A 20675-nucleotide genomic window follows, 5' to 3' on the forward strand; every position below is an offset into this window, starting at 1 on the left:
TTGTGTTGGGTCTTCGTTTCTGTGCGAGGGCTTTCTCTAGTTGCGGCAAGTGGGGGCCACTCTTCATCGCGGTGCGCAGGCCTCTCACTATCGCGGCCCCTCCTGTTGCGGAGCACAGGCTCCAGACGCGCAGGCTCAGCAATTGTGGCTCACGGGCCCAGCCGCTCCACGGCATGTGGGATCTTCCCAGACCGGGACACGAACCCGTGTCCCCTGCATTGGCAGGCAGACTCTCAACCACTGCGCCACCAGAGAAGCCCCCATGACTCTTTTTGAACTATGGTTTTCTCAGGGTATATGCCCAGTAGTGGGATTGCTGGGTCGTATGGTAGTTCTATTTGTAGTTTTTTAAGGAACCTCCATACTGTTCTCCATAGTGGCTGTATCAATTTACATTCCCACCAACAGTGCAAGAGTGTTCCCTTTCCTCCACACCCTCTCCAGCATTTATTGTTTCTAGATTTTTTGATGATGGCCATTCTGACCGGTGTGAGATGATATCTCATTGTAGTTTTGATTTGCATTTCTCTAATGATTAATGATGTTGAGCATTCTTTCATGTGTCTAGACTTACTTTTAAGCCTTTTTAGGGAGACCAGAGCAGCCTTTAGTCTAGGGTTAACTTGATGCCATTACAAAGGCAATACCTTTCTGACTGTACACCCTAATAGTTCGTGTATCACAAGATTTCTTGAACTATTCTAGCCGTGTGTGTGCTCCAGGGACTGTTTTGCCTGTGCTTCTGATTGTTCTTTTCCCAGCCTTGGGTCATTTCCTCACACACATGCTCTGAGTGTCTCTCGGTATGTGGTTCTTTCTTCTCTGGTATCGGCCTGTGAATTCTACCCTTGTTGACCTCCTTTGTCTCCTAAACTCAGGGAGATCAGCAGGCCCTGTTTGGGCTCCCCCTTCCTTACTGCAGCCTGGAAGCTCTCTCTAGATATTAAGGCAGCATAATTTTAGGATTCACCTTATTTGTTTTCCTTTCCTTAAGGCTCACTGTCCTACGCCACCTATTGTCCAGTGTCTGAAAACTATTTTTTCATATGTTTTTTGTTGTTTAAAATGCGAGGTTCAATCGGTCTGTGTTGCTCTATCATTACCTAAGGTGGAAGACTGACTTCTGTATTGTTTCATTTATTTCCAGAGTAAATCCATTATTCACATAATGAAAAATACAGATGATGACTTTTCACAGAGATTAAATTAGATAATATACATGAAAAGCACTTTCTAGGTGGTAAAGTGCTGCACACATGTTTATCATTGCTGTTACCTAGAAGATCAGCCTCGTTTTCCTGTAGTTATGGGTGTCTGTATAGGAGTAAAGCCTAAAAGGCCAAAATATGGAGGTGTTGTTTCTGAAAATCCCCGTGTGCCTCCATGCATATCAATGTGTCATATTGCGTGTTTTTCTGTGCTGGATTAATTCATGCATTTATTTAGCCAGTAGACATTTATTAAGCACCCAGGTCTCTAGTCACTGGATATCTCTGCTCTCAAGGGGCTTATAGTCTGTATTTTCTTTTCGGTGTCTGTCTCAGCTGTCCTACTTTTTTTCATCACTGTCTGTACACCTGTATCATTTCATCTCTGGGCCTCTGTATGAGTGCTCATCTCATTCTGCCTTCACCTCCTATGTTTTCTTTCCCTAGTTTATCTAGTCTTCCAACATTATCTTATTCTTTATTTCATTTGATCCAGTTATAATATTTTTATCTTTCCTCTGATATTCCTGCTAATACTTTTTTTTCTTTCTGAGTAAAAGCCAGAGGAAAAGAAGAGGCCTTACAAAAGCTTACAAGGCTTTAAAAGAACTGTGCCCCACTTATCTCTTTGAACTCCTTACTCACTACTGACCCCTTGTTCATCTCACTCCAGCCACACTGGCCTGTTTGCCATTGTTGTCTTGTGGACACCAGGCATGATCCTACCTCAGGGTCTTTGTACTTGCTGTTCCTTCCACCTCAAATGTTCTTTTTCCATATATCCATGTCTCAACCCCTACTTCCTTCAAGTCTTTGTTCAGTTGACATCTTTTCAATGAGGCCCTGTCTGGCCTCTTCCTATTTTTAAGTGTCGTGCCTTCTACTACTGCCTTTCCTCTTCCCCATTCCTACTTTATTTTTCTTGGTAACACTTTTTACCTTTTAAATTATAAAATTTACTTGTTTGTTTCCTCCCTGTTGTTGCACTAGCATATAAACTCCATGAATGTAGGGATTCCTTTACTGTTGACAGAAGCACCCAGGACGCTGCCTGGTACTAAGGAGCAAAATAAATATTTGTTGAACGAATGAGTCTCCTTGGTAAAGTGCTTTTTTGTTTGTTTGTTGTATTACATTTATTGAATACACGTCTTTGTTTCATGTACTTGATTTTAAAAAATGAATGGCTGGAGCATTTTATATATTTAAAAATTGCTTTAATTAGCATATTAACATATTTTGTTTTATGGATATGTAGGCGTCACAATATAAAAGGTTCTCCATCCCTGATTGAAGGTATACCTCAAGACTGAGTACATGTAGAGTTGGACATTCGAGTGGTCATAAATAATTCCAACCTTAGAGATAGCCCAGGAGGAGATGGGATTCCTGGTAGACTTTAAATCCCGTCTAGAAACCCAGGGATGAGCCAAAAGAAAAAAAATCTCCTAAATATAGTATTTTGCGTATTCTTTTTTAAAAAGTTAGAAAAGTTAGTATAGTTGGAATTAAAATTTCTTTTTATACAACTCTCCTAGAAAAATACTTTAAAATGAGTCTAGGTAAGACTTTCTTATTAAGATATGTATACCCCACTCCCTATTCATAATTTGCAAGTCTAATAAGCTTTGAAAACGAAAAGATTTTTCTAAGTTTACCACAGACTGATTTGGTGGCAAAACCCAGCCTGACATGATGTGCAGCTGGTTACGGTCTTTATTATTCCATTTGGTGAGTCTGCTTTGTATGTTTCACTGCAGAAATAGTCACGTGTTTGAGGGCCAGTGATTGAGGGCCTGTGCATTTTTTCTCAGTCCACTTAGCTAAGGTAAAACCGGACTCTCTGGTCACTGACTGCCTAATTCTGGTTGTTGCTGTTACTGTTTTTTCTCCAGCTTTGCAAACCTGGGTATACTTCATGTGACAAAGAAAAAAGTATTTGAAACACTGGAAGCACGAATGACAGATGCATGTATAAGGGGCTATAATCCCGGACTTCTGGTGCATCCTGATCTTGCCTATTTACAAGCAGAAGGGGGAGGAGACCGGCAGCTCACAGGTGAGTATCGCTCTCCCAGCCTTGCTCCTTTGAGGGCTCTGGCTCTCCTTGTCCTGTGTGTAGACCATGTGCTCATCTTATGCCCCAGGTTTCTCCTTCTCCTGGTCTGTACCCCAAGCTGCTCTCACCCTTTCCCTGCTCAGAAACCTTTGATGGCATCCTGCTACTTCTAGAATAAAATCTGTACCTCAGTAGCCTGGCATACAAAGCCGGGCCTCAGCTCCCTTTCCAGCTTTATCTGAGGTCCCACCTGTACCCACCTCTCCCCATCACTGCCCCCTGAACACTGATGCATACTCATACCTTTCTATGTGTCTTCCTCTACCAAAAACACCCCACCCTTCCCTTCTCAACCTGTCAGAACTAATTGAGAATTCAAGACATGGTTCAAAGAACACCTGCTCTCTTATACCTCCCCCAGCTCACCTTATTATAAGGAATCTTTCTTTCTTTGGGCTCTTCAGGCACATTGTAAGCTATCCTCTTTATCATAAAAATGCTATGATTTTATGTTTTCCTGCCTTCACTTATATTTTTTTCTTTCAACCCTAATCCTTGTTCCACCACATGTGCCATTTCTGCTTTTATGTGTTGTCCTTTCATCTGGCCATCCTGTCACCAGCTCATACTCAGGCAGTCCAAAGACAATCATTTTCCCATTAGACATGTTCTGTCTTCTGATATTCATCCTCAAAACCTTCACATCATCTTTGAGTCCTCCTTCTCGCCTCTGCTGCATCTCCAGTTCGTGGTCCAGCGATTCTGTGCTCTCTGGGGTTCCCCTCCTCACTCCATTTTCTGATGCTCTGTCTCTGTCCCTCCCCACTTCTAATTTAGTTTACACCCTATGGCCAGATGGATCTTACTGAAGCCTACAGGTCACCACTACTCAGTGTCTCCCTGTTGCGTCCAGAATCCAAATTCCATACCCTGGCATTTTAGGCCTCCCAAGAGCTGGCCCCAATCTGCATTTCCAACTTTGTTTCCCACTACACCCCTTTTTGTTAAACCGAACTACACCATAGAAGCACCACAATTTCTCACTTTCTCTCTTTGGCACAGTCTTTCCATTCCTGCTCTTTCCTCTTCCTGGGATGCCTTTTTTCATTCTCCTCCTAAGTTCAAGTTCTACCATCCTTTCGAGATTTAGAGCAATGCCTCTTCTGCTCCAAAGCCTCTGGATTCTCCCCTCCTTTGAAGTTTCATATCACTTCAACTGTAGCTCTTTTATAGTACTTATCACTTGAATTATCACCCCTTATGATATTATAAGTTACGTACGATTATGCCCATCAGCATGAAAGCTCCATCAGGAGGGAAGGAGCCAAGTGCAGTGGAGTCATTCGGCTCCTTCAAAGCACTTTTTGAGTTGTACTTGCGTAGTGCCAGGTGCTGTGCCGGGCACTGTGGGATGAATACAGTCCCTGCGCTCAGAGAGCTGTTGGAATACTTAATTTTCACATTCCTCCACACAGCTGAGGCATAGTCAGGCTACTGCATTCCATTCCATCACATCCTTTGTGTCTTGGGACAGGGCAGGGGAAGACAGGAGAGAGGCAGTTTGACACATGCAGGACAGTTTTTACTGTGATCCAGAGAAAATGCAGGCCTTTTTTTGATGCCTTTACGTTTGGATGACATACATAGATAATTCTTAAAATTGTATTAGCAATATGAAGAATTTCAAAAGAAAAAAAAAATAGACTTTTATTTTAAGTTGATGTTCTTTATTTGGGCTTTATAAAAGCATCCTATCTAAAACGTTCACGCTTTACTCTTTCCCTGGGCATGAATACCCTATGTTGTCTGGTCCTAGATCGGGAAAAGGAGATCATCCGCCAGGCAGCTCTTCAGCAGACAAAGGAGATGGACCTCAGCGTGGTGCGGCTTATGTTTACAGCTTTCCTTCCAGACAGCACCGGCAGCTTCACGAGGCGCCTGGAACCCGTGGTATCGGACGCCATCTACGATAGCAGTGAGTACCTGACTTCTGACAGGAGGCAGCTTGCTGTAAAGTCAAGAACAGACTTCCAGCCTGGCCCCGGCAGTTACTGACTAGCTCTGATTCCTGGGGCAAGTAACTTAATCACTTGGAGCCTCACATTTATCATCTTACAAAATGAGGACACTGAAATTTAGCTTAAAATTTGATGTCGAGATTAAAAGTGAAATATTGTGAGGTGCTCAATAAATCTTCCTCAGATCATCGTTGTAGTCTTCTACGTGCAATGCCAAATCTCTTATTATTTATGAATTCCTTACTATGAGGATATATTGTTGGTGCTCTTAGATGAGAAAAGTATCTCAATTGGGGCTCTCAAGAGAAGTTAATAAAAGACAACTCTTATTCTTATCCATTTTCATTCTTGCATGTTATACCTTTATCAAGTTAGGAACTTCAGGTTAACTAAGTGAGCAGTACAGATGTTTCGTAGCTTCAAAATTCTATTTCAGTCTATAGTTCCTGGAGTTTTTGAAAGAGTTTTACAGTGGTCTTCAGCATTTACCATGCTAATTTCTTATTTGGTATGCATGGGATTTATTAAACAGATATTTCCAAAAAGTCTACAAGGGCAGTATTTAGGCTCCTTGAAAGGTTATAGAGTTTGGTCTAAGTAGAAAACGCCATGCCCCAAGTACAACAACTAACTGATTTCTCTAATTTAAACATGTTTGAAGGGAAGTGAAAGCTTTATAAACTGATGTAGACTCGTATACCAAAGATCACTTTAAAATGCAGCTGTTGGAGCCAAAAAAAAAAAAGGAAGCCTTATACTATTACCACACAAAACTTTTACCCCTTAACCACACAGAATTCTAATTTCGTTTGGGGAAAAGAAATATAACATCTTCATTTTTCTTTTCTGTAGAATAAAAATTAATAAATAGTTTTAGAAAACTCTGCTTTTCCTAAATTTCTAGGACTCTTGTTAATGGTATATCAGTATCATGGACATAAGTTTGGGGTTGAAGTCTTGACCTTATTGAAATTCCACACATCCATTAGCTTGGAACTTCCTGAAACATCAGAAAATTTCTTTCTCTTTGTCTATTAATCTCTCTTACTGTGTTAGTGGGAGAAACAAATACTGCTCCTTTGTGTCTCATCTGTTTTGGTGATAATGAATGAGCCATGCCCAAGAAGTGCTCTGAGGGTTTCAGAAGGCAATTTTGTTTTATTTATATCCTTGTTAAAGCAGGATGAGTGAAAGCATCTATTTAAACTTTCTTTTGGTTAATGTATGCTTTGGTTAAGGTCCCTCATAGGAGGTTAGCCTGTGAAGCTGAGGATAAATCATGAAGTTTGTTGTTTTTCTCCTGTGGACAGAAGCCCCCAATGCCTCCAACTTGAAAATAGTAAGGATGGACAGGACAGCTGGATGCGTAACTGGAGGGGAAGAGATTTATCTTCTCTGTGACAAGGTTCAGAAAGGTAAATATATGCTCTGATCTCCAGATGTGAAGTATAATTCTGAGTGTGTTTGTAAGTCACTTTTTGTCAGTGGGCGCAGTAATATCCCTCCTTGCCATAGAACTCCTTTTAAAAATTTATACATTTCATCTCTTCCAAATTTAAGTTGTCCATGTTATTTTGTTAACCCAACTAATTCATTTTAAAATTTTCAACGGAAGTAAAGATAAATACGAAAACAGTGATCATTGGAATCAGTGATGTTTCAGGGTTTTTATACTTTAAATTTTGGTAGCTGAACTTTAAATAAATGAGTAATAGCCCATGCTTCACACACACACACACACACAGAATAAATGTTTTACATAGTGTAAAATTGTTTATTTTGTTTATCTTACCATGCTTCATTGCAACACTGAGAGAGCTTCTCTGGATGTCTTCACATGACACTATGATGTCATTTAAGAAAAAGAAAGAGAATAAGGACTATAGGGAAATTCTCAGAGCATATTTCTCTCATAATTTTCACTTTCAGAAAGGTTCTTGGCATTTGGCTCTCATTAAATATAGCGCAAGATTGATAAGACAGCAAAAGCTGAAGGAGATTGTGTTATTTTCTCAAGCTTCACTCATTTTTTAAATAAAATGATAGAAGGTATAGTATAATAAAGATACACTCACTTCCACAACGGCAGCAGCAGGGCTCGTGGCAAGAATCACAGCTTGCACGCGGCCCCGGGCAGTCTCGTCTTTCTGCAGCTTGTAGACCCTCAGGCGTAGGAGCTGTTTAAAGCACACAGCCTTGAGAGAGTAAGGTGTTCTTGAGACCACCTGTACCAGATCCGTGACTGAACCCAGCGAAGACCTCTATATAAACGTTCAAGATTCTGGCAGCGCATGGGAAGACCTACTCTTTCAGCCACGGGCTGCTGGAGATAGCCTCGTAGACAGAGTGCTCCCAAGTCAGCCTGTTCTAGCTGATCAGCTACTGTAGACCCTCGTAATCTGAGTTCATAACGGAGACCGCCACATTCACTGCTGTGCGGCTGACAGGGTCTTGGTGCTCTGGCCGGGTGTCAGGCCTGAGCCTCTGAGGTGGGAGAGCTGAGTCCAGCACATTGGACCACCAGAGACCTCCCAGCCTCATGTAATATCAATCGGCGAGAGCTCTCCCAGAGACCTCCGTCTCACCCTAAGACCCAGCTCCACTCAACGACCAGCAAGCTCCAGTGCTGGATGCCCAGTGCCAATCAACTAGCAAGACAGGAACACAACCCCACCCATTAGCAGAGAGGCTGCCTGAAATCATACTGAGTTCACAGACACCCCAAAACACACCACTAGACGTGGTCCTGCCCACCAGAAAGACAAGATCGAGCCCCATCCACCAGAACACAGGCACCAGTCCCCTCCACCAGGAAGCCTACGCAAGCCACTGAACCAACCTCACCCACTGGCGGCAGACAGCAAAAACTACGGGAACTACGAACCTGCAGCCTGCAAAAAGGAGACCCCAAACACAGTAAGTTAAACAAAATGAGAAGACAGAGAAATATGCAGCAGATCAAGGAGCAAGGTAAAAACCCACCAGACCAAACAAATGAAGAGGAAATAGGCAGTCTACCTGAAAAAGAATTCAGAGTAATGATAGTAAAAATGATCCAAAATCTTGGAAATAGAATAGAGAAAATAAAAGAAACGTTTAACAAGGACCTAGAAGAACTAAAGAGCAAACTAACAATGATGAACAACACAATAAATGAAATTTAAAATTCGCTAGAAGGAATCAGTAACAGAATAACTGAGGCAGAAGAACAGATGAGTGACCTGGAAGATAAAATAGTGGAAATAAATACTGCAGAGAAGAATAAAGAAAAAAGAATGAAAAGAATTGAGGACAGCCTCAGAGATCTCTGGGACAACATTAAACGCACCAACATTCGAATTATAGGAGTTGCAGAAGGAGAAGAGAAAAAGAAAGGGACTGAGAAAATATTTGAAGAGATTATAGTTGAAAACTTCGCTAACATGGGAAAGAAAATAGCCATGCAAGTCCAGGAAGCAGAGAGTCCCATACAGGATAAATCCAAGGAGAAACATGCCAAGACACATATTAAACAAACTGTCAAAAATTAAATACAAAGAAAAAATATTAAAAGCAGCAAGGGAAAAGCAACAAATAACATACAAGGGAATCCCCATGAGGTTAACAGCTGATCTTCCAGCAGAAACTCTGCAAGCCAGAAGGGGTGGCAGGACATACTTAAAGTGATGAAAGGGAAAAACTTACAACCAAGATTACTCTACCCAGCAAGGATCTCATTCAGATTCAGTGGAGACATTAAAACCTTTACAGACAAGCAAAAGCTAAGAGAATTCAGCACCACCAAACCAGCTTTACAACAAATGCTAAAGGAACTTCTCTAGGCAGGAAACACAAGAAAAGGAAAAGAGCTACAAAAACAATTTAGAAAATGGTAATAGGAACATACATATTGATAATTACTTTAAATGTGAATGGATTAAATGCTCCAACCAAAAGACACAGGCTCGCTAAATGGATACAAAAACAAGACCCATATATATGCTGTCTACAAGAGACCCCCTTCAGACCTAGGGACACATACAGACTGAAAGTGAGGGGATGGAAAAAGATATGCAAATGGAAATCAAAACAAAGCTGGAGTAGCAGTTCTCATATCAGACAAAATAGACTTTAAAATAAAGACTATTACAAGAGACAAAGAAGGGAACTACATAATGATCAATCCAAAAAGAATATATAACAGTTGTAAATATTTATGCACCCAACATAGGAGCACCTCAATAACATAAAGCAAATGCTGACACCCATAAAAGGGGAAATCGGCAGTAACACAATAATGGTCAGGGACTATAACACCCCACTTTCAGCAATGGACAGATCATCCGAAATGAAAATAAACAAACACAAGCTTTAAATGACACATTAAACAAGATGGACTTAATTGATATTTATAGGACATTCCATCCAAAAACAACAGAGTACACTTTCTTCTCAAGTGCTCATGGAACAGTCTCCAGGATAGATCATATCTTGGGTCACAAATCAAGCCTTGGTAAATTTAAGAAAATTGAAATCGTATCAAGTATCTTTTCCAACCACAATGCTATGAGACTAGATATCAATTACAGGAAGAAAATCTCTAAAACACATGGAGGCTAAACAATACTAAATAACCAAGAGATTACTGAAGAAACCAAAGAGGAAATCAGAAAATACCTAGAAACAAATGACAATGAAAACACGACGACCCAAAACCTATGGGATGCAGCAAAAGCAGTTCTAAGAGGGAAGTTTATAGCAATAAAATCCTACCTCAAGAAACAAGAAACATCTCAAATAAACAACCTAACCTGACACATAAAGCAATTAGAGAAAGAAGAACAGAAAAAACACAAAGTTAGCAGGGGGAAAGAAATCATAAAGATCAGATCAGAAATAAATGAAAAAGAAATGAAGGAAACAATAGCAAAGATCTATAAAACTAAAAGCTGGTTCTTTGGGACAATAAACAAAATTGATAAACCATTAGCCAGACTCATCAAGAAAAAAAGGGAGAAGACTCAAATCAATAAAATTAGAAATGAAAAAGGAGAAGTAACAACGGACACTGCAGAAATACAAAGTATCATGAGAGATTACTACAAGCAACTATATGCCAATAAAATGGACAACCTCGAAGAAATGGACAAATTCTTAGAAAAGCACAACCTTCCGAGACTGAACCAGGAAGAAATAGAAAATATAAACAGACCAATCACAAGCACTGAAATTGAAACTGTGATTAAAAATCTTCCAACAAACAAAAGCCCAGGACCAGATGGCTTCACAGGCGAATTCTATCAAACATTTAGAGAAGAGCTAACACCTATCCTTCTCAAACTCTTCCAAAATATAGCAGAGGGAGGAATACTCCCCAACTCATTTTATGAGGCCACCATCACCCTGATACCAAAACTGGATAAAGATGTCGCAATAAAAGAAAACTACAGGCCAATATCACTGATGAACATAGATGCAAAAATCCTCAACAAAATACTAGCAAACAGAATCCAACAGCACATTAAAAGGATCATACACCATGATCAAGTGGGGTTTATCCCAGGAATGCAAGGATTCTTCAATATACACAAATCAATCAACGTGATACCCCATATTAACAAATTGAAGGATAAAAACTATATGATCATCTCAATAGATTCAGAAAAAGCTTTTGACAAAATTCAACACCTATTTATGATAAAAACTCTCCAGAAGTAGGCGTAGAGGGAAGCTACCTCAACATAATGAAGCCCGTATATGACAAATCCACAGCCAACATCATTCTCTATGGTAAAAAACTGAAACCATTTCCACTAAGATCAGGAACAAGGCAAGGTTGCCCACTCTTGCTGCTGTTATTCAACACAATTTTGGGAGTTTTAGCCACAGCAGTCAGAGAAGAAAAAGAAATGAATTCAAACTGGAAAAGAAGAAGTAAAACCGTCACTGTTTGCAGATGACATGATACTATACATAGAGAATCCTATAGATGCTACCAGAAAACTACTAGAGCTAATGAATGAATTTGGTAAAGTAGCAGGATACAAAATTAATGCACAGAAATCTCTTGCATTCCTATACACTAATGATGAAAAATCTGAAAGAGAAATCAAGGAAACACTCCCATTTACCACTGCAACAAGAAGAATAAAATACCTAGTAATAAACCTACCTAAGAAGACAAAAGACCTGTATGCAGAAAACTATAAGACACTGATGAAAGAAATTAAAGATGACAAACAGATGGAGAGATATACCATGTTCTTGGATTGGAAGAATCAACATTGTGAAAATGACTCTACTACCCAAAGCAATCTACAGATTCAATGCAATCCCTATCAAACTACCAATGGCATTTTTCACAGAACTAGAACAAAAAAAATCACAATTTGTATGGAAACACAGAAGACCCCAAATAGCCAAAGCAATCTTGAGGAAGAAAAATGGAGCTGGAGGAATCAGGCTCCCTGACTTCAGACTATACTACAAAGCTACAGTAATCAAGACAGTATGGTAGTGGCACAAAAATAGAAATATAGGTCAGTGGAACAGGATAGAAAGCCCAGAGATAAACCCACACACATATGGTCACCTTATCTTTGATAAAGGAGGCAAGAATATACAGTGGAGAAAAGACAGCCTCTTCAAAAAGTGGTGCTGGGAAAACTGGCCAGCTACATGTAAAAGAATGAAATTAGAACACTCCCTAACACCGTATACAACAACAAACTCAAAATGGATTAAAGACCTAAATGTAAAGCCAGACATTATAAAGAGGGAAACATAGGCTGAACACTCTTTGACATAAATCACAACAAGATCCTTTTTGACCCACCTCCTAGAGAAATGGAAATGAAAACAAAAATAAACAAATGGGACATAATGAAACTTGCAAGCTTTTGCACAGCAAACGAAACCATAAACAAGACGAAAAGACAACCCTCAGAATGGGAGAAAATATTTGCAAACGGAGCAACTGGGAAAGGATTAATCTCCAAAATTTACAAGCAGCTCATGCAGCTCAATATCAAAAAAGTAAACAACCCAATCCAAAAATGGGCAGAAGACCTAAAAAGACATTTCTCCAAAGAAGATATACAGATTGCCAAGAAACACATGAAAGGATGCTCAACATCACTTATCATCAGAAAAATGCAAATAAAAACTACAATGAGGTATCACCTCACACCGGTCAGAATGGCCATCATCAAAAAATCTACAAACAATAAATGCTGGAGAGGGTGTGGAGAAAAGGGAACCCTCTTACACTGGTGGTGGGAATGTAAATTGATACAGCCAGTATGGAGAACAGTGTGGAACTTCCTTAAAAACTAAAAATAGAACTACCATATGACCCAGAAATCCCACTACTGGGCATATACCCTGAGAAAACCATAATTCAAAAAGAGACATGTACCACAGTGTTCATTGTAGGACTATTTACAATAGGCAGGACATGGAAGCAACTTAAGTGTCCATCGACAGATGAATGGATAAAGGAGATGTGGCAGATATATACAATGCAATATTACTCAGCCATAAAAAGAAATGCAGTTGAACTATTTGTAGTGAGGTGGTTGGACCTAGAGTCTGTCATACAGAGTGAAGTAAGTCAGAAAGAGAAAAACAAATACCATATGCTAACACATATATATGGAATCTTAAAAAAAAAAAAAAAAAAAAAGGTTCTCATGAACCTAGGGGCAGGACAGGAATAAAGACGCAGATGTAGACAATGGACTTGAGGCCACGGGGAGGGGGAAGGGTAAGCTGTGACAAAGTGAGAGAGTGGCATGGACATATATACACTACCAAATGTAAAACAGATAGCTAGTGGGAAGCAGCCGCATAGCACAGGGAGATCACCTTGGTGCTTTGTGTCCTCCTAGAGGGGTGGGTTAGGGAGGGTGGGAGGGATGTGAAAGAGGGAGGGGATATGGGGATATATGTATACGTATAGCTGATTCACTTTGTTATACAGCAGAAACTAACACACTATTGTAAAGCAATTATACTCCAATAAAGATGTTAAAAAATAATAATAATGCAAAAAATATAATATTTCACTTTCACATTTTTCAATAAAAATAATTGTAGTTTCTTCACTAAAAAGAAAAAAGAAAAGAAAGAAAGATATACTCACTACAAGGATGAGCAGTTTCAAAGTAAGCAACTGCATAGCTGGAAATATAGCCCCTATTAAAAAAACTATGGCTTAAAACAAAGAAAATTCTCCTTTGAGGCTAAATGCTCTGAGATAAAAAGTCAGAAAAAATGAGATCAGATTTTAAGGTAAAGGTATCAATATATATCTGTATCCCAAAAATGTTTACACTTTCTCTGCAGGTTTTGGTATCAGTATTCTTTCAACCCATTCTATCCAAGTAATATGCATTTCCAGATTTCTGGTTGTGCATACTATGAGTAAACACAATCTGAGTACCTTTATTTGTAAATGTGACTCTTAATCATTATCATTACATTGGAATGGCTTATTAAGAGAAGTCTTGAACCTAGCTTAAAGAATCTGAATAACTAGGTCCAGGGTAGTCCTACCTGAAGGCAGAGGTATTAACCAGGATATAATATGTCTTATCCAACCCTAATATTCCTAAAATTCTATGTAAATAGGAATATAAATTTAGTTTTTGCAAGTCAATAGTGTACACCTTCCTATGAAATAGGAAGTGAAGCCAGGGAGATGGCAACTCTGAGTTATACTGTCATATTTCTGCAGGAGTAGAACCCATGACTGAAGTGTGAAATTTAGATGTTCTAATTTAACCCGAAGGGACTAGACCAACATGATATTTTTAGCAGTTTCTCAATATGGACTAATAAAATATTATAGGGAGGTAGCATAGTAGAATGTGTAAGAGCCTGGAATCTGAAACTTCACTGTGTTCAAATCCTGGCCTCTCCATTTACTAGCTGTTCAGCCTTAGATAAGTTACTTAACCTCTCTGACCTCCAGTTTCTCTTCTGCAGAACGAGGATATTAATAGTAGACCTGCATCACAAAGTTGTTGTGAGGATTAAATCAGTTAATATATACATATAAAATCACTCAGAACAGTGTCTGCCATATAGTAAACTTTATATTAGTTTAATATTATGTAAATCTGTATCAAGTGAACCACCTTTTGGGATTCTGATATTCCTCACTATCCTTCGTGTTTCTCAGGAGTGAATTGGTTTAGGGATGAAGAAGTGGGAAAGACTGATTAAGAGAAAACTCAGATTGAATAGGTAAATCTAGTATTCTGTCATTGTAAATGAATCTTGGGGCCCATTACTATGGTAACTAATAGAAAATGTTCACTAAAAATTTTAAATAATTCAAAAGTATATATTATATTAATTACTTTTGAAAAAGGTTAAGTACATAGTATTTATAGGTAGAATCTTGAACCAGCTTTATTTTTCATGTTTTTGAATATTATTATACTATGTGAAATTATACATCTGGACGTGACTGTTTGCAGATGACATCCAGATTCGATTTTATGAGGAGGAGGAAAATGGTGGAATCTGGGAAGGATTCGGAGATTTTTCCCCCACAGATGTTCATAGACAAGTAAGTGGATGATGATGACGGTGGTGATGAAGATGATTCTACATTTTCTGCCTTGTTGAAATTCACTAGTTTCCATGTATAAAACAAGGAAAAACCATAAATATTTATTTAACTTTCATAAAAGAGCACTGTTTCTTGCAGGTGTTCCAGAAAAGTTACCTACCATAGAATTATGGGCAAGGCTGTATTAGACCTTGCAAGGCATTTCATTTGGGTGTCTGATCACCTAGCCACAAGGCAGTGGCCCTTAGGTCCTTTAGTAGAAATGTTTTAAGTGTTGTATTCATCTGTTCAGGCTTCCATAACAAAATATCATAGACTGGGTGGATGAAACAAAAGAAATTTGTTGCTCATGGTTCTGGAGACTAGAAGTCCCAGATCAGGGTCTGACAGTGTCAGTTCCTTGTGAGGGCTCTCTTCCTGGCTTGCAGACAGGCACCTTCTTGTTGTGTCCTAACAGGGCAGAGAGAGAGTAAGCTCTCTGCTGTCTCTTCTTTTAAAAACAGTAATCCTATCCAGTCAGGGCTTTGCCCTTATGACCTCATTTAACCTTAATTCTTCCCGTAAAAGCTCTATCTCCAAATACAGCCACACTGTTAGGGCTTCAACATATGAATTTTGGGGGAACACAATTAGTCCATAACAATGTTCTACCAGTGTAATATGCGGAGACCTGTTAAAAGGGTATTCTAATGAAAAGTGTTGAAAGGAGGAGTCTTCTAGTTGAGGCTGATGTCACTATGATAAATCAAGATCTCCTGGTGACAACTGAGTATATGACCAAGAGATGAAAATGCTGAATCCTCATCTTAATGATTACACTGAGCGATTGAGGAATACGGTTTTCACAAAAAATTGGAAACAATCCAAAGGTCTATCAGTAAGTGGCCAGTTAAATAAATTATGGTGTATCTATGTGATGGAATATTGTGCAGTTATTAAAAAGAATGAGTACTCTATGGACTAATATGGAAAAGTCTCAAAGATACAACATTAAAATTTTTTAAAAGATAGATATAAAGCAAAGTGTATATAAAAAAGAGTCTATGTTTATGTTTACATACGCTTAAAGAAACTCTGGAAGAATACAACAGAAACTAATAGCTCCTCTGTGTTTATTTCTGGGGGTGGGGGGCAGGCACACAGTAGGAACTGTCTGGATGAGGGACAGGAATGGCAAGGAGAATTCTCAGTGTGCACCACTGTATACCTTTTTATATTTTACGAAGCTTGATCCATGGGAATATATTACATAGTCAAAAAATCCAGCTAAAACATCTTTGAGGTGGGGTGTTAAATGCTGACAGTGTGTGGCTGCTCAAAGCAGTGGGCCCCTCAGCGCTGGTGATTCTGCCCCAAGCATAGTTTAATGAAAAAAATAAGTTTTGTTACAAATGCATCACAGCTGTAAGCTGAGATCACATTTTGATAGCATAATGCTTTTATTATTGTTTGGTTCTTATTTTATCATTTCTATCATGATTCTCGTTTAAATTTTTTGTCTAGGAGTCCGTTTTTAAGTTTCCAAACATTTAAAAGATGTTTTGTTGATGATTTCAACATTGTGGTCATAGAAGGTAGTCTTAGATATGAGTTCTTTGAAATTTTTTTGTCTTTCTCTGTGACTCTATGATCAGTTTTTTAAAAATGTTCCATGTGTACTTGAAAATAATTATATCCTTTTTTTTTTTGTTTGGTGGAAGGTTCTGTATATAACTGTTAGCTTAAACTTACTAATTTTGTGGATCAAGTAAAAAAAAATCCAGCTAAAAAATGTGAAAATGCCTGACTCTTCTGGCACTGCCAGATATCAGTGAGGAGGCTGCCTTATGGGTGCTACAGAATGCCCTGTGTATGCCTAGAGCCTTGGCCATCCTCACCTCACAACACACTGGCCCTGTCATGATGTCTGTCTTACAGGGTTTAGTTTTTTGTCTTCATTGGCTGGCCGGCAGGCTGGTAGTAGTACCACCTTCCTCACTCTCTCTTTCCACGACTAGCCTTTCTGATATTGCTGTAAATAATCTTGGAGGCTTTTAAGGCTACTTTGGAAAAGGAGAAGATGTATGCAACGTATTTTATTCACGTGATTATTTATACTGAAAGACATTTGAAATTTTAGAGAAGTGAACTAATGAAGTTCTGCAATACATTGGCATAATCTTATACTTCATTTTCACATTGGCAATTTAATTAAAATGTATGGGTATAGAATTCTAAGGTTGTAAGTTTCTCTAAGGTGTTGTATATTTTTTAGTACCTTGTGTCTAAACATTGGGCATAAAGAATGTGTTTAATGAGTAGCGTTGCTGGAAAAGAAATGTAGTCCTACTCCAACATTTGGATCTTTGTATCCTGCAGTTTGCCATCGTCTTCAAAACTCCAAAGTATAAAGATATCAACATTACAAAACCAGCCTCTGTGTTCGTCCAGCTTCGGAGGAAATCTGATTTGGAAACCAGTGAACCAAAACCTTTTCTCTACTATCCTGAAATTAAAGGTAACTTGGTTGTTTAAACACTTGTGCTTGTTCCAACAAGAGGATGGTCTGATTAGAAAAGATCAGGTAGTCTCCTCCTTTGAACAGCTTCCTAGTAACTGGTTTCTGGGTCCATGGTGCTTCTTTTTAGAGAAGAAAGAAGTAATATATGATTTTGGGGTCATAGAATTAAGTCTATAGCCTTTTAAAATAATGTTATTTCCATTGAGTTTTATATGAGATTTAGACATTTGAAAATTTCTCTTTGAATTTGAGAATCTGTCATTGATTGACCACCTCAGGGTGCAGGTAGTTGAGATGAAAAGCTAAGGCTTGTTGTAGGAGAATCAGCCACTCTGTCAACTGGCCTCAGGCAGCTGAACGGAAGACCCAGCCACCATGCAGTGCAGAGCTATAAAAATGAGTAAGGCAGCATTCTCTTCCTCACAAAGGACACACCGAGAAGGGGAGATCATAAGTCTCCTTAAATTGTTATAATGCGAATTATTACTTTGGTAAGTTCCAAAAGTGAGGCATCCACAAAAACGTAGAAGAATGCAAGGAGAACGAACCCTAGATTCTGAAGAAGCCACCAAGAAGAAGGCTTCTTCAAGGTCCTGAAAATTGGGGATGTATTTCAGTAGTTGAGTGTGCAACAGAGAAGGAAAGGGTTTCCTCGACTTAGGAAACGTGAGGAGCTAAAACAGTTAGCGTTTACTCAGAGAAAAGTGAGCATTATGGGCACTGAGGTGCACTCCCAAAGGCCACAGCAGGCGAGGAGGCCAGGGCCAGGCTCTGTGGTGCTGTGTGATTGGCACCTAGAGAATTTTGCATTGATTCTGGAAAGGGGAATGACCAGGCCAGTTTGGATTTGGAATGATGCCTCTGACCTCTCTCTGTAGACACTGAAGAGACTATCTGGGCAGCAGACAATGAGTCAGAAGAAGAATGCAAGAATCCAAGTGAGAAATGGTGAAGTTAGTGAGGGTCTTAGTGCAGTGGAGTGAAAGGAGAAGGTGGATTCAGGAGGCAGTGCAGGGATGGTGTCAAGAGGACCCAGGTGCTGGTTGGCGTAGCGGGTGAAAAGAGAGAATCAGGAGGCCTAGACGGTTCTAGGAATCCCAGCCTGGGCAGGCTGTGATGTGGTTGAACTGATGAAGAGTCACGGGAGCAGAAGCAGACGTGGGTGGGCGAAGACAGGGTTCAGTTTAAAACATGCTGCATTTTAGGTTCCTCTGGCAGGTTCCTAACGGGCCATTCCAAAGGCAGGACTGGAACTCAAGGGAGGGCGGGGTGGGAAGTTCACACGGAGAATCCTCTCGGAATGAGGGTGACAGGCCTCAGAGGTTATTTGTTAACCTGGAGTCCACTCACCCCTGGGGCTCCATGGCTAGAAGTGTACTTTGAAACAATCAGGTTTTTCTGTAATCCTGTTTTGCATTTTACATACTAAAAACTGTGATTCTAAGAAGAGATCCATAGACTTCACTAGACTGCAAAAGAGGCCGTGGCACAAACATAATTAGAAACCCCTGGACTAGAGGGAAGTGAGACTGGGGAGGTACAGGGCACCCAGGTCCTGGCCGAGGCTGGAACCCACAAAGGTGCCGCAGCAACGGTCCACACGGCTGCTAATCCTGTGATAGCGACATGTGATGGGGGATCTTTGAGGAGGGCTTTCTTTTCCTAGAATTCACGTTGTGGCAGCAGCATTTAGAAAATGGTTCCGTGAGTTCTTGTTTCTTTTCTGAGCTTGTGGCCCCTCCACTGATGGGTCAGATGTACAGTGCATTCCGTTACTGGTGGTTTGGAAACACCGTCAGCAGAGGAGGCTTTCTTTTCTCTCCACATGGCATTTCGTGCGAAATCCCAGTATATAAACCTGAGAGGCTCGACGTGGAGGTGGCGAGCCCCGCCCTCTTGGCTCCTCCAGGAAGGAGCCTCACCTCTCCTCACTTCCCTCCCTGCCCAGGAACTGCCTGAGGGCTTCCGAATGGGCCGTCGGCGTGAAGTTTGAAAATCACTGCTTTGGATTAAGCACCCTTCTTTAAAAGTAGACCCAGAAGAGAAAGAGAGCAAAATTTTTTTGGACTTTCTGAGGGGGAAAAAAAAAAAGATTTCTTCTCCTAAAATGTGTGTTCAAAATAATGTCAATTTTTCTAACACAGAGAATCAGATAAAAAAAGGAAACCCAGATTACCTACACATGTGTAAGCCTAGAAATCCTCAAAGCTGAGCTTGGTTTCTAGGCTGCCTGTGTCCCTTTCCCAGTGGTATCTGTGCCTGAAAAGAGTCAGATACAGCAGGGGCAAGTTCAGACTATTACTTTCATTGCTACCCTCTTATGGTAGGAGCTATCCGGGGCTGGAGTTAGAGAATGGGGTTTCCTGAAAGTTCAAAATCTCACCTTTATGTGTCAGGCACTTACCTTCCAGGTTAGCATTGACTAAAAGCTCCATCTATAAGAACAATGTAGAAAACCATCTGGAAAAATAAGAGTTTGTAGTTGAGCTCCACAGAAAGAATGGCCAGCATGTATTGTGGTTGAGTTGTTGTGAGATTAGAACAATTTTATTGAAGATAACAAATCACCTTAGTCTAGAGAACCTTCTGGATTATAAAATCCCAAGTTGAAATAGTCACAAGGAAAAATGATCACACCAGGCATGTGTGACTGGCCAGAAAAGTAGCAGGCCATTTAGCATCAGAGTAACTATGTGAAGATGAATCTAAACTATACAACCCAAGGAATCACTGTGCTCATTTCTCAGAAGTCATTGAATATACCTTCCACTGCCCCCAGCCCCTGCAGTCACTCCCAAACTCACTGCCTCATTTTATATTCTTCACTTATTTTTATCAATATGTAAAATTATCTTACCTATTAATTTATGTGTCTATTGTCTTCTTCCTACCTGTGTTCTTTAGGTCACAGATTTGGTCTTTCATATTTATTGCTACATCTGGAACAATGTATGTCACATAGTAGATGCTTGTTAAATATCTGAGAGCTAAGTTATTGTTTGACCGACCAAGTTGCCATCCTCACCCGAAAGACTAGTTACTTGTTGGGTGCCACCAATTAAGACATTAGACAAAGAAATACATCATATTCCTCTTGTTGTACAGAATCATGCAGCCCTGAACTCTGCATCCTTTATGGTCATTGATGTTGTGTCTCATGAAAACGTCATGGAGATGGTTGGGTCCAGGGAGACAATCAAAATAATCAGGAGAGGGATGGTTGGCAAGGGAAGAAGATAGTTGAGGAACTGTTATACAAAAGCAAAGAAAGACCATAATGACTTTTCAGTCTGAAAAGATGGAGATTAGGAAGAAACCGAATCATAATCTT

General features: G+C 39.8%; 1 protein-coding gene across 5 annotated transcripts in view; it reads left to right on the forward strand.

Moving 5' to 3' along the window:
• NFKB1 (nuclear factor kappa B subunit 1) overlaps window positions 1–20675 on the forward strand; it is a 125005-nt gene that overhangs the window by 75865 nt on the left and 28465 nt on the right. For all 5 annotated transcript variants that reach the window (XM_082390976.1, XM_082390977.1, XM_082390974.1 and 2 more), the window contains exons 7-11: window positions 3104–3267; window positions 5084–5242; window positions 6596–6700; window positions 14750–14841; window positions 17203–17341. In XM_082390976.1, coding sequence (XP_082247102.1) covers window positions 3104–3267; window positions 5084–5242; window positions 6596–6700; window positions 14750–14841; window positions 17203–17341 — 659 coding nt within the window. The remainder of the gene's footprint in view (window positions 1–3103; window positions 3268–5083; window positions 5243–6595; window positions 6701–14749; window positions 14842–17202; window positions 17342–20675) is intronic.

The sequence above is a fragment of the Balaenoptera borealis genome (genome assembly GCF_965194805.1).
Source record: "Balaenoptera borealis genome assembly, chromosome: 4".
Taxonomy (NCBI): domain Eukaryota; kingdom Metazoa; phylum Chordata; class Mammalia; order Artiodactyla; family Balaenopteridae; genus Balaenoptera; species Balaenoptera borealis.